A 14,379-nucleotide genomic window follows, 5' to 3' on the forward strand; every position below is an offset into this window, starting at 1 on the left:
CATTATTGACATTCAAAATTTTCAAGTTAAATTACACACATTCATGGGGTGTAGTCTCATTTATGTACCTTTTCTTAACCTAACCAGTGATGAATAGGTCAAGAAACACAGAAATGATCAGAAATGTCTTTCACCAAACAAAAGAAATGTAAAGACCTTTAGAAATAACCAGATACAGAGTGTGAGCTTTAAGCTTGTATACATGCTTCAATAGATCAAGTGTCTAAGAGCGAAGAAAGTCCCTTGGCATTTTGATAGTGTCCATGTGCATGCTAAAGTCCTTGGTTATTGGGAGCTGTAATCAATGGCGATAACTTACAGTAAATCTGCCTAGCCTTCTATAAATCTTGCAGAGGACAACATTATGACTACCTTCTTGTTTCTGCAAGTTCATCTGTTGTTCTGATTCACCCTGTTCTTTAATGGTCAGAACCACAGCCTTGTTTTTGGTCCTCTAGTTATTAGTGTTCACTGGAAGCTGCCTACAGGGCGCTGATCCACTCGTACCAGCATTACACACACTATCACCCCACCACCACCACACCAATGAGAATGGTCCACCGTGAAAATCATACCTGCTCTGTGGTGGTCCTCTGGGGGTCATGACCACTGAAGAACAGGGTGAAAGGGGGCAAACTAAGTATGCATAGCAACAGATGGACTTAGACATAGAACTACAAAGTGCTCTTGCCTGGAGAGTGGAGCTGAGAGAATAGACAATGAATGTAGATACAAGGAGGTGGTCACAGTGCTATGTTTGATGTTTAATTAACACAGGATTATAGAATGCTACAGCTGTTACAGCTATACTTCAGCAGGGACCTTGAACACATAAAATCTTATGTGTTATGCACTCTAATTCTGCTATCAGTCTGCCACTGTGGCATCGGTCGAAGAGTCCTGACAAGTACAGGGTGAGGGCAGTCAACCGCTTTTATGATCAGATCAGGAGTCTGGAAGTTATGGTGTGGGAGAGTCTAGTTCCAGTAAACACCATGTCCTCTGGGGTTTACAAGAAGCTTATGAGAAGTGATGTGGGTGAAAGAGGTGGGGAGGAGGTGCTGGGCTGTGTCTCGCTTTTTGCAATCTGGAATATTGTCATGTGTTTCAAGGTCATAGCACTGATAACCTGTGATTTAAGCCGATTCCTGTCTCCGGCCGGTATGCTAGGCTCTCTCTCTACAGAAAAGTGGCAGAATAGACAAGGAATGTACCTCAAAATGTTGAAAAGCATGAACCAAGATGAGCATATTTAGCACACTTGAGCACACTTTATTCTTGGTGATATAAACTTATTTTTTTCTTTAGATGGAACTGACTGTAAATTTGTGAGAGCAAAACTATAGAATTTGAGTAACAAACGAGTTTCTGTAGTAATTCAAACTGTGAATAAAAACTTAAACAGACAAGTTAAACTTCAGCCACATACAGACACGTAAATACAACAGTCATTTTATCCTTAAACAAAAAATTCCACCTTAAAAGATGAGAACTTCTGAATATAAATAAACAAGTGAACAGCATTTGCTCACAACTGTAGACCTTGCCTTTAAAGTAAAATAATAAAATAATTAATAATAAAACCTGTAGACAGGTGGTGCCTTAGTTCCTTTTGTCTATGTGTTTGAAATTAAACCAGTTCTCCAATTAATGTCCTCTTTGTAAGCAGACCCAGAGGGTGGATCTAATATATTTTAGTGTCCATCCTTTGTGCTCCATGTGTTCATGTTTATATTATGAATTAAGGTTTATGTTAATTATGGCATTATTTAGGTGAAGTTTAGATTCAGAAATAAACTCTGGATAATTTATTTGATTCCAGTTGTCAGCTAAGAGTAACTAAGGGGGGAATTACATTTTAACACTAGGGCAGTTGGTATTGGAATACACTTTTCCTTCAGTAAATAAAATGGTCATTTTCAAACTTTATTTTGTATTTATGAAATGTATGAAAGAACACTCAATGCTTTAGCAAAATAGTAAATACATTTAAAATATTAATAAATAGAATTAATTAATAAAGAGAAACTTTAAGGGAAAGGGGAAGATCCATTGCACAGAGATGTATTATTTTCTTTATTACTTGATTTAATACCATCATACATAAATTATGCATATCTGTGACATACTTTGGTCAAAATACCACACAAATCTAACAACACAACACTCTTCAAAATGTCCAGTTTCAGTACCTGTGCCTTTAAATGACAATGGGCCACAGCTCAGGTCAGCACAAGAACACAGGAGTGAGGAGCAAGAAGCAGAAGCTCTGATTTTAATCATTTTCCCTTGATACATTCTTTTTCTCCATTCTTGTTTTCTCCATATTTAATAACTATACTTATTTCTCTGGGCTTGTGTTGTATAACCTCATATTTGTGTAGATACTTACACATAAAAATTGATATAATTCTAATGCCCCTGAAATTGACAACAAAAGCAGCACAAAATAAGGACAACTAATTTACCCCATGTTTACTTAGGCAGGCCACAAAAAACTGGGTTTTCGTATTTCACAGTTTGTGTGACTGTAGGCTCCAGATTACCAAATCAGTGTACAAAGGCACTTAAAAAGTGACTTCATTTAACATAGAACAAGAACTCTTCTTATGTGTTTCTTTCAAGTAATATTTGTTTTTGGTTCATTTCAATTTACACATTAAAATCATACATTGCTCAAGACATTTTGTGAAAAAGTTGAAACATAATAACAAACTTTCATCTAATTTTAAATATAAGATCTGTTATGTTATTTGTTAAAATACTAAATAATAAAAAAAAGTGCAAAAACAAAATTGAGCTAAAGGTCACAAAAGTAAATCACTAATATCTAAATATTAGATTCCAATATTAAATTTGGAAATTGAAAGTGTTATTTGATAGATCAATAAAAGGAAGGCTTTATTCAAAAATGCTCAGGTAAATAATAATGAATGAAAGTTATATTTTGCATTTACATCAACAGTGCATCTATTAATGAAACTAAATATTAATGAAAAACCATTTGTTACACACCATTGGTTAAAATGATCTAAAGGTCTGGTAAACTAGTCATTCTTCTGTGAATTTAAGCTCTAATAGCTTTCTTTCGCTTGAGAGCCCATGTAGTTATTACAGCTATGAGACATGCTACTGTGGTTACCACACACACTGACACAACTATAGCAGTCAGGTTTAGGCCTGGATTGGAAATCCCTGGTGGCCTGGGACTTCGTACAAATTTTGTTGCTCGAGCAATGTTTGATACCTCAGACTTCATTGCACCTGTGTCCTCTGACTGAACAGCGAAGAACAGTGTGGTGCCATTTTGGATTATGTTCTCAGGATAGAAGATAAGATGTTCTGCTGAACCAGACTCATTTGGCTGGAGTGTTGATGTGTTCACTAGATTAGAATCACTGAAGTTCTTCTGAAGCATCTGCAAATTGTTGCTCCATCTAATTTCATAGGATTTAGCTTAAAAAGAAAAGGAAATAAAATTATTACATATATGTTGTTTACATAAAGCATAAACTCAGGTCATGAAAGTGGTAGAGAGGTTAGTTTTCTGTGCTTCTGACAGAGTGAATTGAACTTTAAAAAACCTGGAGTTTTTAAAGCCCTCAGTGTCACTGCTGGACTGAGAATAGGCCACTAATGAAAAACATTCAGCCAACAGTGTCCTGTGTCCACTGATGAAGGGCTAGAGGAAGAACAACACAAACTGTGCAGCATCAGATGAACTACTCTCTCTGACTTTACATCTACAAAGTGGACAATGAGGTAGGTGTGTCTAATAAAAGTGAACAGTGACTGGACACAATGTTTTCAAAACTACAGGCGCACTGATGTGTCTGATCCACTTGAAGCCACCACTATGTGAAAGGGGGCTAACAAAGTATACAGAGAAACTACACCTTGTAATATTAAAACTACAAAGGGCTCATGTATGGTCAGTGCAGCTGATGGAATGGACTATGAGTGTAGGTACAGTAGGTATTCCTAATGCAGTTATTGTTCAGTGTATACAATAATTATTTTATCTTCAAGTATGAAATTTCTAAATGTTAGAACAATGACTTGTGCAAATTTTAGTTGTATAATATTTACCTGTTCCTTGATCATAGTCCTCGCCCGGAGCCGTCCAGTTGAGAAGCACACTGTCCCCCTGGATTTCAGCACTCAGATCTGTGATTTTGTTGGGAGGGAAGTTAGGTGGGGGTACACCTGGGGACACATTCACCACAAAGCTTTCTCCAGTGGCTATTCTACTAAAGCTGCCCACATCTGCTGACTGCACATTGATAGGGGGCTTCTGAGGGTTCAGCTCCAATTCATCTGGGAAAATAAAGGCATCTCATTTACACAAATCCAAATGAACACAAGCTGCTTACTTTAAAATACATCAAAAATAGTTAAGATTCTAGCCACCACCACTGTATATAATTTGAGAAAAAAATTGCCATAATTACCGTTCACAATATATCCAGGGATATACAGAGCAGCACTGTATCTACTGGGTTGAAACTTCTTATCTCTGACATCTTTATGGTCTGTCACCTGTACTTTGAGACTGTACCTCCCAGTCTTTAAATTTGTAAAATACCTTGAATAGATGCCATCGTCTAGTTTTACATCAGCAGCTGTAAAGCAATTTTTTTTTTTTTTGCTTAATACCGATACCAACTGTAATTTATTATATATTTTTATTCAATAATCATTCATAATCAAGGAATAATTACATGTTGTAATGTTATGATCATATTTTAGGTAATTTATAGATGCTACACCGAATTAAACAACTGTACCTGCTCCATTATCCAGGAGGTATAACTTTACTGAATGTCCTTTATCTGACTGCAGGGTGGCAGTCACATTGGCTCCCAGCACAGGAAGGTAATTCTGACTGACATCAGCATACACTACCATGGGTTTACTGCCATCACTGCTTAACTGGTTCATTTGGGCATTAACTATAACTGGAGGGACATCAAAACTGGCTGCCCGACTGGTTACTGTTAAAGCCATAGTCTGAGGTTTTGCTTCTTTGTTGAAGAAGCTGTATTGCCAGTCTCCAGGCTACAATGGAAGCAAGAAGAAATCATTATAGTACCAAAGTCTCACATGTTAAAGTTGATCTGTTCTATTGCATCTTCTAAATACAAACTAAACAGATGGGTTCAATTATTAAAATGCTGTACATTTACATTATTAGTCCATAATTGCAATGATCCCCATTACTGTCTTATACAGAAAAAGGTTTTTTGTTTTATACAAAAGAAAAAGTTGAAAATATGTTTCTGAGGCTAAGAGCCACACTAATTTTATGCCTGTTATACACATCAAAAACATTTTCCCTACTAGTGAGGTGATCCATGAAATGTAAAAAATTGAAATGTCTAACATATGTTATATTTATGTTTTATATTATGGTGGTGCAGCAGGTAGTGTCGCAGTCACACAGCAACAGGGATTTGAAGATTGTGGGGTTCAAGTCCTGCTCCAGGTTTGGTGTGTTCTCCCCGTGTTTGCGTGGGTTTCCTCCCACGGTCCAAAAATATACGTCGATAGGTGGATTGGTGACTGAAATGTGTCCATAGGTGTGGGTCAAGAGCTGGCACCCCCTCCAGGTTGTGTTCCTGGCTTGCAGTGATTCCAGGTAGGCTCTGGACCCACTGCGACCCTCAACTGAATAAGCTCTTACAGAAAATGAATGAATGAATTAATATATATAAGGGGCTAACCAGCAGAGGAGTTATTGCTTGCTAAGTGTGAACCATTTAAGTTGTTCTTTTTACCCTTCTGGCTCACCTCACTAGTAGGGAAAAAATTAGAGGGAAAAAAAATATGTTTTTGATGGCTAAAATTTTACAAGTGATTCTAGAAAAAAAAATCTGTACTCTTTTTGGTTTGTATAACAGCCAGAAAATAAAATAATGTGGAATGTAGTCTCAGGAACTTTTTTTTTCATTGTGCCCTTCAGGGTTTCCTTAGCTTTACCTCTGCGGTTCCAGGAATATTTAAAGTGACTGTCTTCATAGCTGCATTATCAGTGATATGAGTCTGATTATACACTGAACCACTTGGTGTCTGTATGTACACGGTGGGGGTACTTCTTTCATAGATTATTGTAAAGGTGGTGCTGTTTCCCACAGTCCGGTCAATTGGCAATGTTCCATTGAACCAATCATCAACATTCAATCCAGTGCTTGCAAGCTGCTCAGGAGAACAAAAAACATGAAGGAAAACATGGCGTTAGTCAGCTAGCAAACCCAATTCTGGAAAATACTGAAAGGCATAGTCAAGCATGGTTAGACAAAATCACAAACACAAACGTCTGGTTATAAGTATCTATAGTGTCCTCTCCCTTTTCAATGTCAGCTGCAAACATTGGAATGTTGTTGCTGGTTCTTGTTTTTTTTTTGGTCGGTATAGTCTGGTTTATATGTTAGCATTATCCAGCGATGTAAATGTTTATCCATTTGCACTTTTGTTTTAAGTTTAATATTCAGCACAGACAATATTTCTCAAGTTGGGAAAGAATGAAACCAAATTATTAAATGTATGTTAAAGAGGTATGTTAAATGTATGTTCCAGTCCAGACGTTTTTTTTTTGTTTTGTTTTTTTATAAAATTGGAGTGGCTTTAATGAACTATTTACAGTATAAGAACATCATATTTGTTGCTCATGCATATATAGAATCAAAAGCAGACAAGGTATGATGTGTGAAAGATGTATTAAGCTCACTGAATAAAGAATTACACATAGAACATTCGTAGAACTTTCTTGTCCCCTCTATGTGCAGTATGGCCCCTTTTTGGCCCCTGATTTGAAAACATCTAGATTCACCTCTGCTAAAAAACATGGCTCACACGGAAATATCTGAAAACACAGCTCACAAGGACATATCTGAATGTACTCTTTGAAACTCACCTGAATTGTCTGTTTTATGGGGTCTCCATCTGATGTTGTAAATGAAGAAAAGGCTTCCACGAGTTGGTTGGAAAGCAGAGAGTCATTGGCTACCACAAACTTTCCATCTAATTGAAGAGTAGAAAAAGTTAATATTTCAGATCCATTACTACAATTACATTACTGATATTATCTTCTCATTGCTTAAACAAAAGCTTAAACTACCTGTACGAGCTGCCATGGTTATCAGAACACTTGAGGCCGATGGACCAAGTGCCAAAGTGTTGATTATCGCACCAGACTGGACAGCTGAATCTAAACAACCCGCAATATTATCTGTTGCTTCACCATCTGTCAGAAAAATAACATCATCTCCTATTGCGCTTTTGTCATCTTCTCGAAGCACCTGAAGTAAGCAACAAACAAGTTGTTGGTTTACTTGATTAAGACTGAATTTTAGTCAGGACATTATCAAGTATCCTTTACCAAAATGAAGCAACAGTAAATTGTAACCTTCCCTACACATAAGTTAAACTTACCTCAAAGCCTTTTGCAAGTCCAGTACACATATTTGTTGATCCAGATGCAATTATTGGAAGCTGCTTAATTAAACGGTCTCTTGAGTCTTTACCCTGTATTTTAGTTAATGAGCTTATAATTCTTGCACTAGTACTGAATTGGACAATGCCCACAAATGCTCCCTCCTCCACAATGTCACTCAGGAAAAGTGTGGCAGCTTGCTGTTGTCGAAGTATTCTCCCACCCTTAAAAAAAATCCATCAGACATTGCACAGTTTTATTAGAAATTAGTTAATTCAAAATTACAGAATACATTTATATATGTTGTATATACATTGGTCATTTCTGTAATAGTAATACACATTGATTACAGTTGGTATCATACACTCTCAGAAAACAAGATAGAGGTAGAGATACATTACTGTCACTAAAGGTACAGCAGTGGCTTTAAAGTGCAGCTGTGGTCCCTAAAGGTACATTACATACTCTTTTCCAAATTGGGAGGTAAATATTTGTAATCTTTCAATATAGAACTGGGTAAAATAAAACAACATAATAGAACATAAATTTCTCATAATAAATTGGGGCATATGAAATTCAACACAATTATATTAGAATAAGGTATACTTATGTTCCCTAACTAAAGGTACAGAATGTACTCATGAGGGTACCACCAGAGTGACACTGCAGTCTCCCAAATCAGATGTTTGCAGATCACATGCAGAGCATTGTTTATTTAACCAGATTAGTAATAAAGGGTTATAATTTATGACTTATTTGATACATAAAATAATGATAGAATTTATAATTTCCAGAGTATTATTATGTGCTAACATTACTCCTTATACTTATATATGTTAGTAAATCTGAGTAATTTTAACTTTTTGACAGTAGAGTTGCACTGTGTAAGTTTGACAAATTTGGGGAATTGAAGACCTTTCTTTTGGAAATTATATGAATCATCTGGAAGAACATGGGACATGCATGCCTTATATTTCTATGAGCAAGTGAATTTAAAGAGAACATGATCAGAACTTGGCAATGGAAATATTATAGATTATATTTCTTTCAAATCATAGCAGGTTCCAATCTATAATAAGGTATAATGAAATAGGAATAAATACTATAATTGTATTAATAATCTGCTGCAGGTGTTTGGCAATGTATTTATGACTCTAACAGACCTTTAAAACTAGGTCATACTGGGACAAAGATTTTTTAACTGATGTCATTGATGCTACACATTAATTCCATGTATTTTTTTTTTAAATTACAATTTTTGTTTCATTTTATAAAAGTACTTTGTGATTTAACATACCTGCATGCTTCCAGAGACATCAAGGATGAGGCAAATAACGCGATTTCTCCTCTGGATTACTTTGAATGTTGTGTTTGGGGCTGGGGATTGTAGAGGTGTTAAAGTCTTAAAGGAATCCTTGTCTACAGAATCCTGAAAAATCACTGTATGTGTTGCTTTAAGGCCACATTTGTCATTCTGCATGTTCGGGGCTTCTTTGTTGTGCTCACCTTCATGACAAAATGTTGTCACCTAGAGAAAAAGATAGCGTTAGGCAGTGCAATTCATGGAAATTAAGAAATTAAAAGGGAAAAATTCCTAAAACATCTTAGGTCAAAGTGGTGTCAATACAGTCATATGCAAGACTTTGGGAAAAACAAAAGAGTAAAAATAAATGCACGTTCTCTACACAAAACATATTTCTGTAAAGTTAAATGTACAATCACTGTTTATTGGCTGAATTTAACATATTAAAACACAGACATGTACAAATATAGGTACAGAAATATTTTAGCGAATCAAGCAAATTGTGTTCTGAAAGTCTGTATTTTCTTTTTTTAAAAAAACTTAAGTCTATTAACTTATTTTATAATGTCAACTTACAGAGTCTAAGCTTTGCATGAACATTATTGATGCATTTGTTTTTTGGTCTCTGTCTGGAAAGAACCGGCATTCCTTAGTGGGTAACCCTGACTGATCTTGTCGGCAAGGCAGTTTATTTCCATTGATCAGTTCATACCACTTGCCACTTATCTCCTTTGTACATCTGAGGTAAACAAATACACAAAAAAGGTATTCCTAGGTATGTATAAGTTAACAAATAAAATAAAATATGTATGGTATAGCGCATTTTACAACCACAGTTTGATTTAAATAATAAAATTTTCATTTAGACTATGTATGTTTTTCTTGTGAAATTCTAATGTAATAAGCTGATATGACCTTGTAGGTTGAATCTCCTGGGAATCAGAAAAGTAGAATGGCTTTTTCTCATTATATTCATCATATACTCCCCATCTGAGGTGAGCCCATTCATGCACAAAAACCCTTCCTGTAAGTGAAATAAAACACATATATATTCTGTTACTGCATTAGCTCTTTCTGCAAAATCTGTTACATCTTGATCACATTTAGAAATCAAAATGTCTTTATGATTTTTTAAAAAATTGTATTTCTTATCCTCTTTTTAAAACATTTAGCGCTTACCTCTAGGCCCATATACATTAACAAGACTGTCATTTAAGAGGAAGTCAGGTGTGAAGTGAATATAGTCACTTTCTTCTCCACAACCTTTCATTTGTTTAGTGTATGGGTCATCACCGAATGCTGGGTGTGGGTGATCAATGATTACTCTGGCCTATAACATTAAAATTTAACATATATATAAAGGTTGTTCTTTCATGGCAAAAAAAAATTAGTTTTGAATGCATTTAACTTTTTCAGTAACTATGCAGTCTATCTCCAAAACCACTAAATAAAAAACAAAGGCAAAAGTTAAAATTTGCACCTTCTTATAAGTTTCGGTCCTTGCTTTGTTGTAACTTCCTTTCCAGTCTGGTGGAACTAGTATTTTTACCTCCTTGATGTACACCTTTTTGTCTAAAGCTTGAAACAGATATACGGATGCATCACTAATCATTCCCTGCAGATAAAAAAGACATAACCTTTAAGGATTATTTTAAAATTAAAACTTCACAAAACAAATTTAAAGTCAGTTTCTGATTTCCTTCACAGGCAGCCATGAAACTGGATATAATCTACTCAGAATGGGGCAGGAAATATATTCATAACACAGCTTCATAGCTGTTTCACAAAACATTATTTTATGTTCTTTGTCTCTAACAATTACTGAGAGATTCTTGATGAGATTCTATTCACACATAAAAGCACATTAAGACCATTTGAAACAATTTGAAACACGCAACGTGCCATCCGTGTCATGCAGCAGCCGTGGCAGGCAGTGGATTGTCATACCAAAATCTAGAGGAAAATTTGGACACAAGAAGACAAGACCTCTTATTTTTCCGCATACAATATTAAACATGTGTGTTTCCGTGCTTGAAACCAGTCTAATATTTTTACAAACACCTAGTGTCAATAAATGGCAAAAAAAGAAAAAGAAATGTGTCTCAGCTTGGTATTCTATGCTTTCTTTCTCTCTGCTAATGACAGTAAAAAGGCATCTGGAGATTTTAGACAACTGTGACAACTCCAAACATTGAAAAGCATGAACTGAGATGAGGATGTTGCTCTATTCCTGCTCCATAGGTGAGTAATATTGACTTATTTTTGCTCTTATCCACTTAAGGTGGATATGTCCCCCAACCAGCATGATAACTAGCTCCATGAAAGTAAACACAGACCAAAAGGACTCCAAATTAAACAACTCAAGTTACTAATAAGTTTCTGTAGTAATTCAAACAGTTAAAAAAATGCATAGACAGCGCATTCCTCCCACAGTCCAAAATCACATGTTGGTAGGTGGATTTGTGTGTGTGTGTTGCCCTGTGAAGGACTCCAGGGTGTGTTCCTGCCTTGCGCCCAGTGATTCCAAGTAGGCTCCAGACCCACTGCAAACCTGAACTTGATAATCGGTTACAGATAAAGAATGAATGAATAAATGTTTTATATTGGTAACAGCATTTGTTCTGCTTTATGAATGTCATACCATTGGCATTTGACTTGTTTGTGTGCTAAATAAAAAAGCCACTTTTCCAATGCAGTTAAAATAATGTTTTGAGCTGATATTTTTGTATAATCTACATAAATTATGTTTTGCTTTTGAATACCTTAGAAAGATGTATGACAATATATTTGGCACCAAGATTAGTTAAAAAATTACTTTAATGAGAAAGGTATACACCTTAAATAAGTTACAAAAATATATATTTATAATAAATTAATATTCAAAAGAATATCTAAAATATTTTACATAGCCCCACTGTTCTATGTAGAACAATACATTTGACTGAGGTTACTCAATTCTATAAATAATTGTAATTTATATAATTGTGTGTGTGAATTGAGCAGTGTAGATTGTAAAGCGTATCTAGAAAGGCGCTATATAAGTGTAACGATACTAATAAGTAACGATAATAATAATAATAATAATTATAGTGTATGTACAAAAGCATATTTTGTTGTGCTAAATAGTGATAAACAAAGTACAAAATTCCCTATGTATAGCCTATTTATTAACTATATAACATTATCTAGTAGATATGAAAAAAATACCTTTATTTGATTTATGATGTTTTCATTTTGTGGCACTGCTGGGTTGATGGCTATAAGAATGTCAGAGTATCCACTTCCATTCAGTTTTATTCCTGTAATTGGTCCCAGGGCATTTAGCATCAGCAATACAGCCGCACATATTTTGGCCATGGCTGCAAAATGAAAACAATTTCAGAGGTCCTTATTTAAGCTTATTTTATATGGAGGAAATCACAGTCATTCGCTAAATTCCATACTTATCTTATCATGGGTGGCCTGAAAAGTAGCTGAATTTGACCTTTGTTCAGTTTTGTTCCATTTACTTTTATTACTGTTAAACAGTAATCCTTTAAAAAACATGTTACTCAAGGCATAATAAATCACACAACTGCTTCATAATTTGTGCTGATAATATACTTAATTAAACACAATTTGGGATGAATTGACAGTTTTTTTTTGTTTTTGTTTTTGTTTTGTTTTTTTGATAAAATGCATGGTTGGGTTTTTGCTGTAATATGCAAATGTCACAGATTTCTTTCTTGTTGATCAGAGTTATCATAAAAGTAGCTAATAACTTTAATTGATTAACAACTAAATTAACAGGGTAAGACTAGTTAACCAATATGAATGACAAATTAGTTTCAGCATACAGGTTTTTCTGCAACCTGGTCATGTATATCTTTTTCATTTTCCTACACTATATCGAGTTAACAAATTGACTGTGCAAATAATCTAACAAAATTACAAATTACTTTTCTTTTAAATGATATGTAGAGCAGTTTTGTTGTGAAACTATAAAAACAAAGGCAAACATGTTATAATGGCTGTAAATGCTTTACCTTTGACAAATGCTATATTCATAAATAACATTTTTTTTAAAATGTACCTAATTTGATAAGTAACTCTTAAGTGGTTTAACACATTCATTTCTAAACATATAATCAGTAGCATGGAATGAATTGGGGAATGAAAATAAGCTTACAGTCACTGTAATGTAAATGTATAATTAAATATATATAGATAATTAATCTCAAATTAATCTCTAGAAATTTGGCCATGCAGTGTACCATATCCACAACGAATAAAAATCTTTATGTACCAATAATCTGTTTACTTTAAATCTGTGATAAATATTGAATTATTTTATAATTATTAAATATTATTGAATATTCATTCATTCATTCATTATCTGTAACCGCTTATCCAGTTCTGGGTCGCGGTGGGTCCAGAGCCTACCTGGAATCATTGGGCGCAAGGCGGGAATACACCCTGGAGGGGGCGCCAGTCCTTCACAGGGCAACACAGACACACACATTCACTCACACCTACGGACACTTTTGAGTCGCCAATCCACCTACCAACGTGTGTTTTTGGACTGTGGGAGGAAACCGGAGCACCCGGAGGAAACCCACGCGGACAACACACCAACTCCTCACAGACAGTCACCCGGAGCGGGAATCGAACCCACAACCTCCAGGCCCCTGGAGCTGTGTGACTGCGACACTACCTGCTGCGCCGCCCCTGGAGCTGTGTGACTGCGACACTACCTGCTGCGCCACCGTGCCACCCCATTATTGAATATGTCTATTATTAATACATTTAAACATTAATATTTTTCCTCTGTATAAAGAAGGTTGAATACACAAATTTAACAGAACACTAATTTGGGAAACTTAATCATGTGAAAAGTAGCAGTACTCTCTGGCCAGCCATGGGAACCACAGCACTGAATAATTAATCTGAAAATGAGACAGAGAATAAAAATATAGAGAATATATTTCTGTAACACGTTATACTACAACCCATGTTTTAAAGTGTAGTTACCTGGCATTTACGATGTATCCTCCCACATTTTAGGGGGGGGGTGGTACTTTCTTGAGTTTTAAAGTGTACCTACCCAGTAGTTATAGTGCATCATCACATAATTTACAATGTAACTTCCCTGTATGAATCAGTAAATATAAATTCTTACAGGTTCCTACTGGTAATTATATATATGGGCAGCAAAAATAAATAAATAAATAATCATAAGGACAATAAATACCGTGTGATTTCAATAATTACCATGTAACCATAATTTATGGTTTATTATATTCAGCAGGCAAGCGTTATTACACCCTGGGGATCTATGTCTTATAATAATTTGTCTCGTAACTCTTTTTATAGTTTTGAATCATATATTTAGAATTGACTAAATTTTCTCCCAGCAGCTCTTCTCTCATTCTCATTCGGTACATAAAAAAAAAAAAAAGAACAAAAAGAAAACAAACAGTTAGTGGGCTAAATTATGTAGTGGACCACTCTTCCCCAGTACTTACTCTGTATATACATGAGAACAACAGGTAGATAGTGGGCTGAATTATGTAGTAGACCATACAGTAGAGCTTTACTTCTGTGTTCTGTGTCCCAGTTTGCTTGAATAAGACACCCAAACATCAGAGTAGTGTTAAGAAGCCTT

The 14,379-nt window shown here is 35.2% G+C and overlaps 1 protein-coding gene across 1 annotated transcript; it reads right to left on the reverse strand.

The window, feature by feature from the left end:
• Positions 1–3,067: 3,067 nt before the first annotated feature.
• Positions 3,068–12,092, reverse strand: LOC136664851 (calcium-activated chloride channel regulator 1-like). The gene is made up of 14 exons (XM_066642344.1): positions 11,943–12,092; positions 10,216–10,350; positions 9,915–10,065; positions 9,651–9,759; positions 9,312–9,474; positions 8,730–8,960; positions 7,432–7,656; positions 7,118–7,298; positions 6,914–7,020; positions 5,980–6,195; positions 4,788–5,058; positions 4,452–4,622; positions 4,090–4,317; positions 3,068–3,456 (listed from the first exon to the last, which is right to left on the reverse strand). The coding sequence occupies exons 1-14, from the start codon at positions 12,090–12,092 to the stop codon at positions 3,068–3,070; spliced, it is 2,727 nt and encodes a 908-aa protein (XP_066498441.1).
• Between the last annotated feature and the right edge of the window lie 2,287 nt (positions 12,093–14,379).

This window comes from Hoplias malabaricus, chromosome 1 (assembly GCF_029633855.1).
Source record: "Hoplias malabaricus isolate fHopMal1 chromosome 1, fHopMal1.hap1, whole genome shotgun sequence".
Taxonomy (NCBI): Eukaryota; Metazoa; Chordata; class Actinopteri; order Characiformes; family Erythrinidae; genus Hoplias; species Hoplias malabaricus.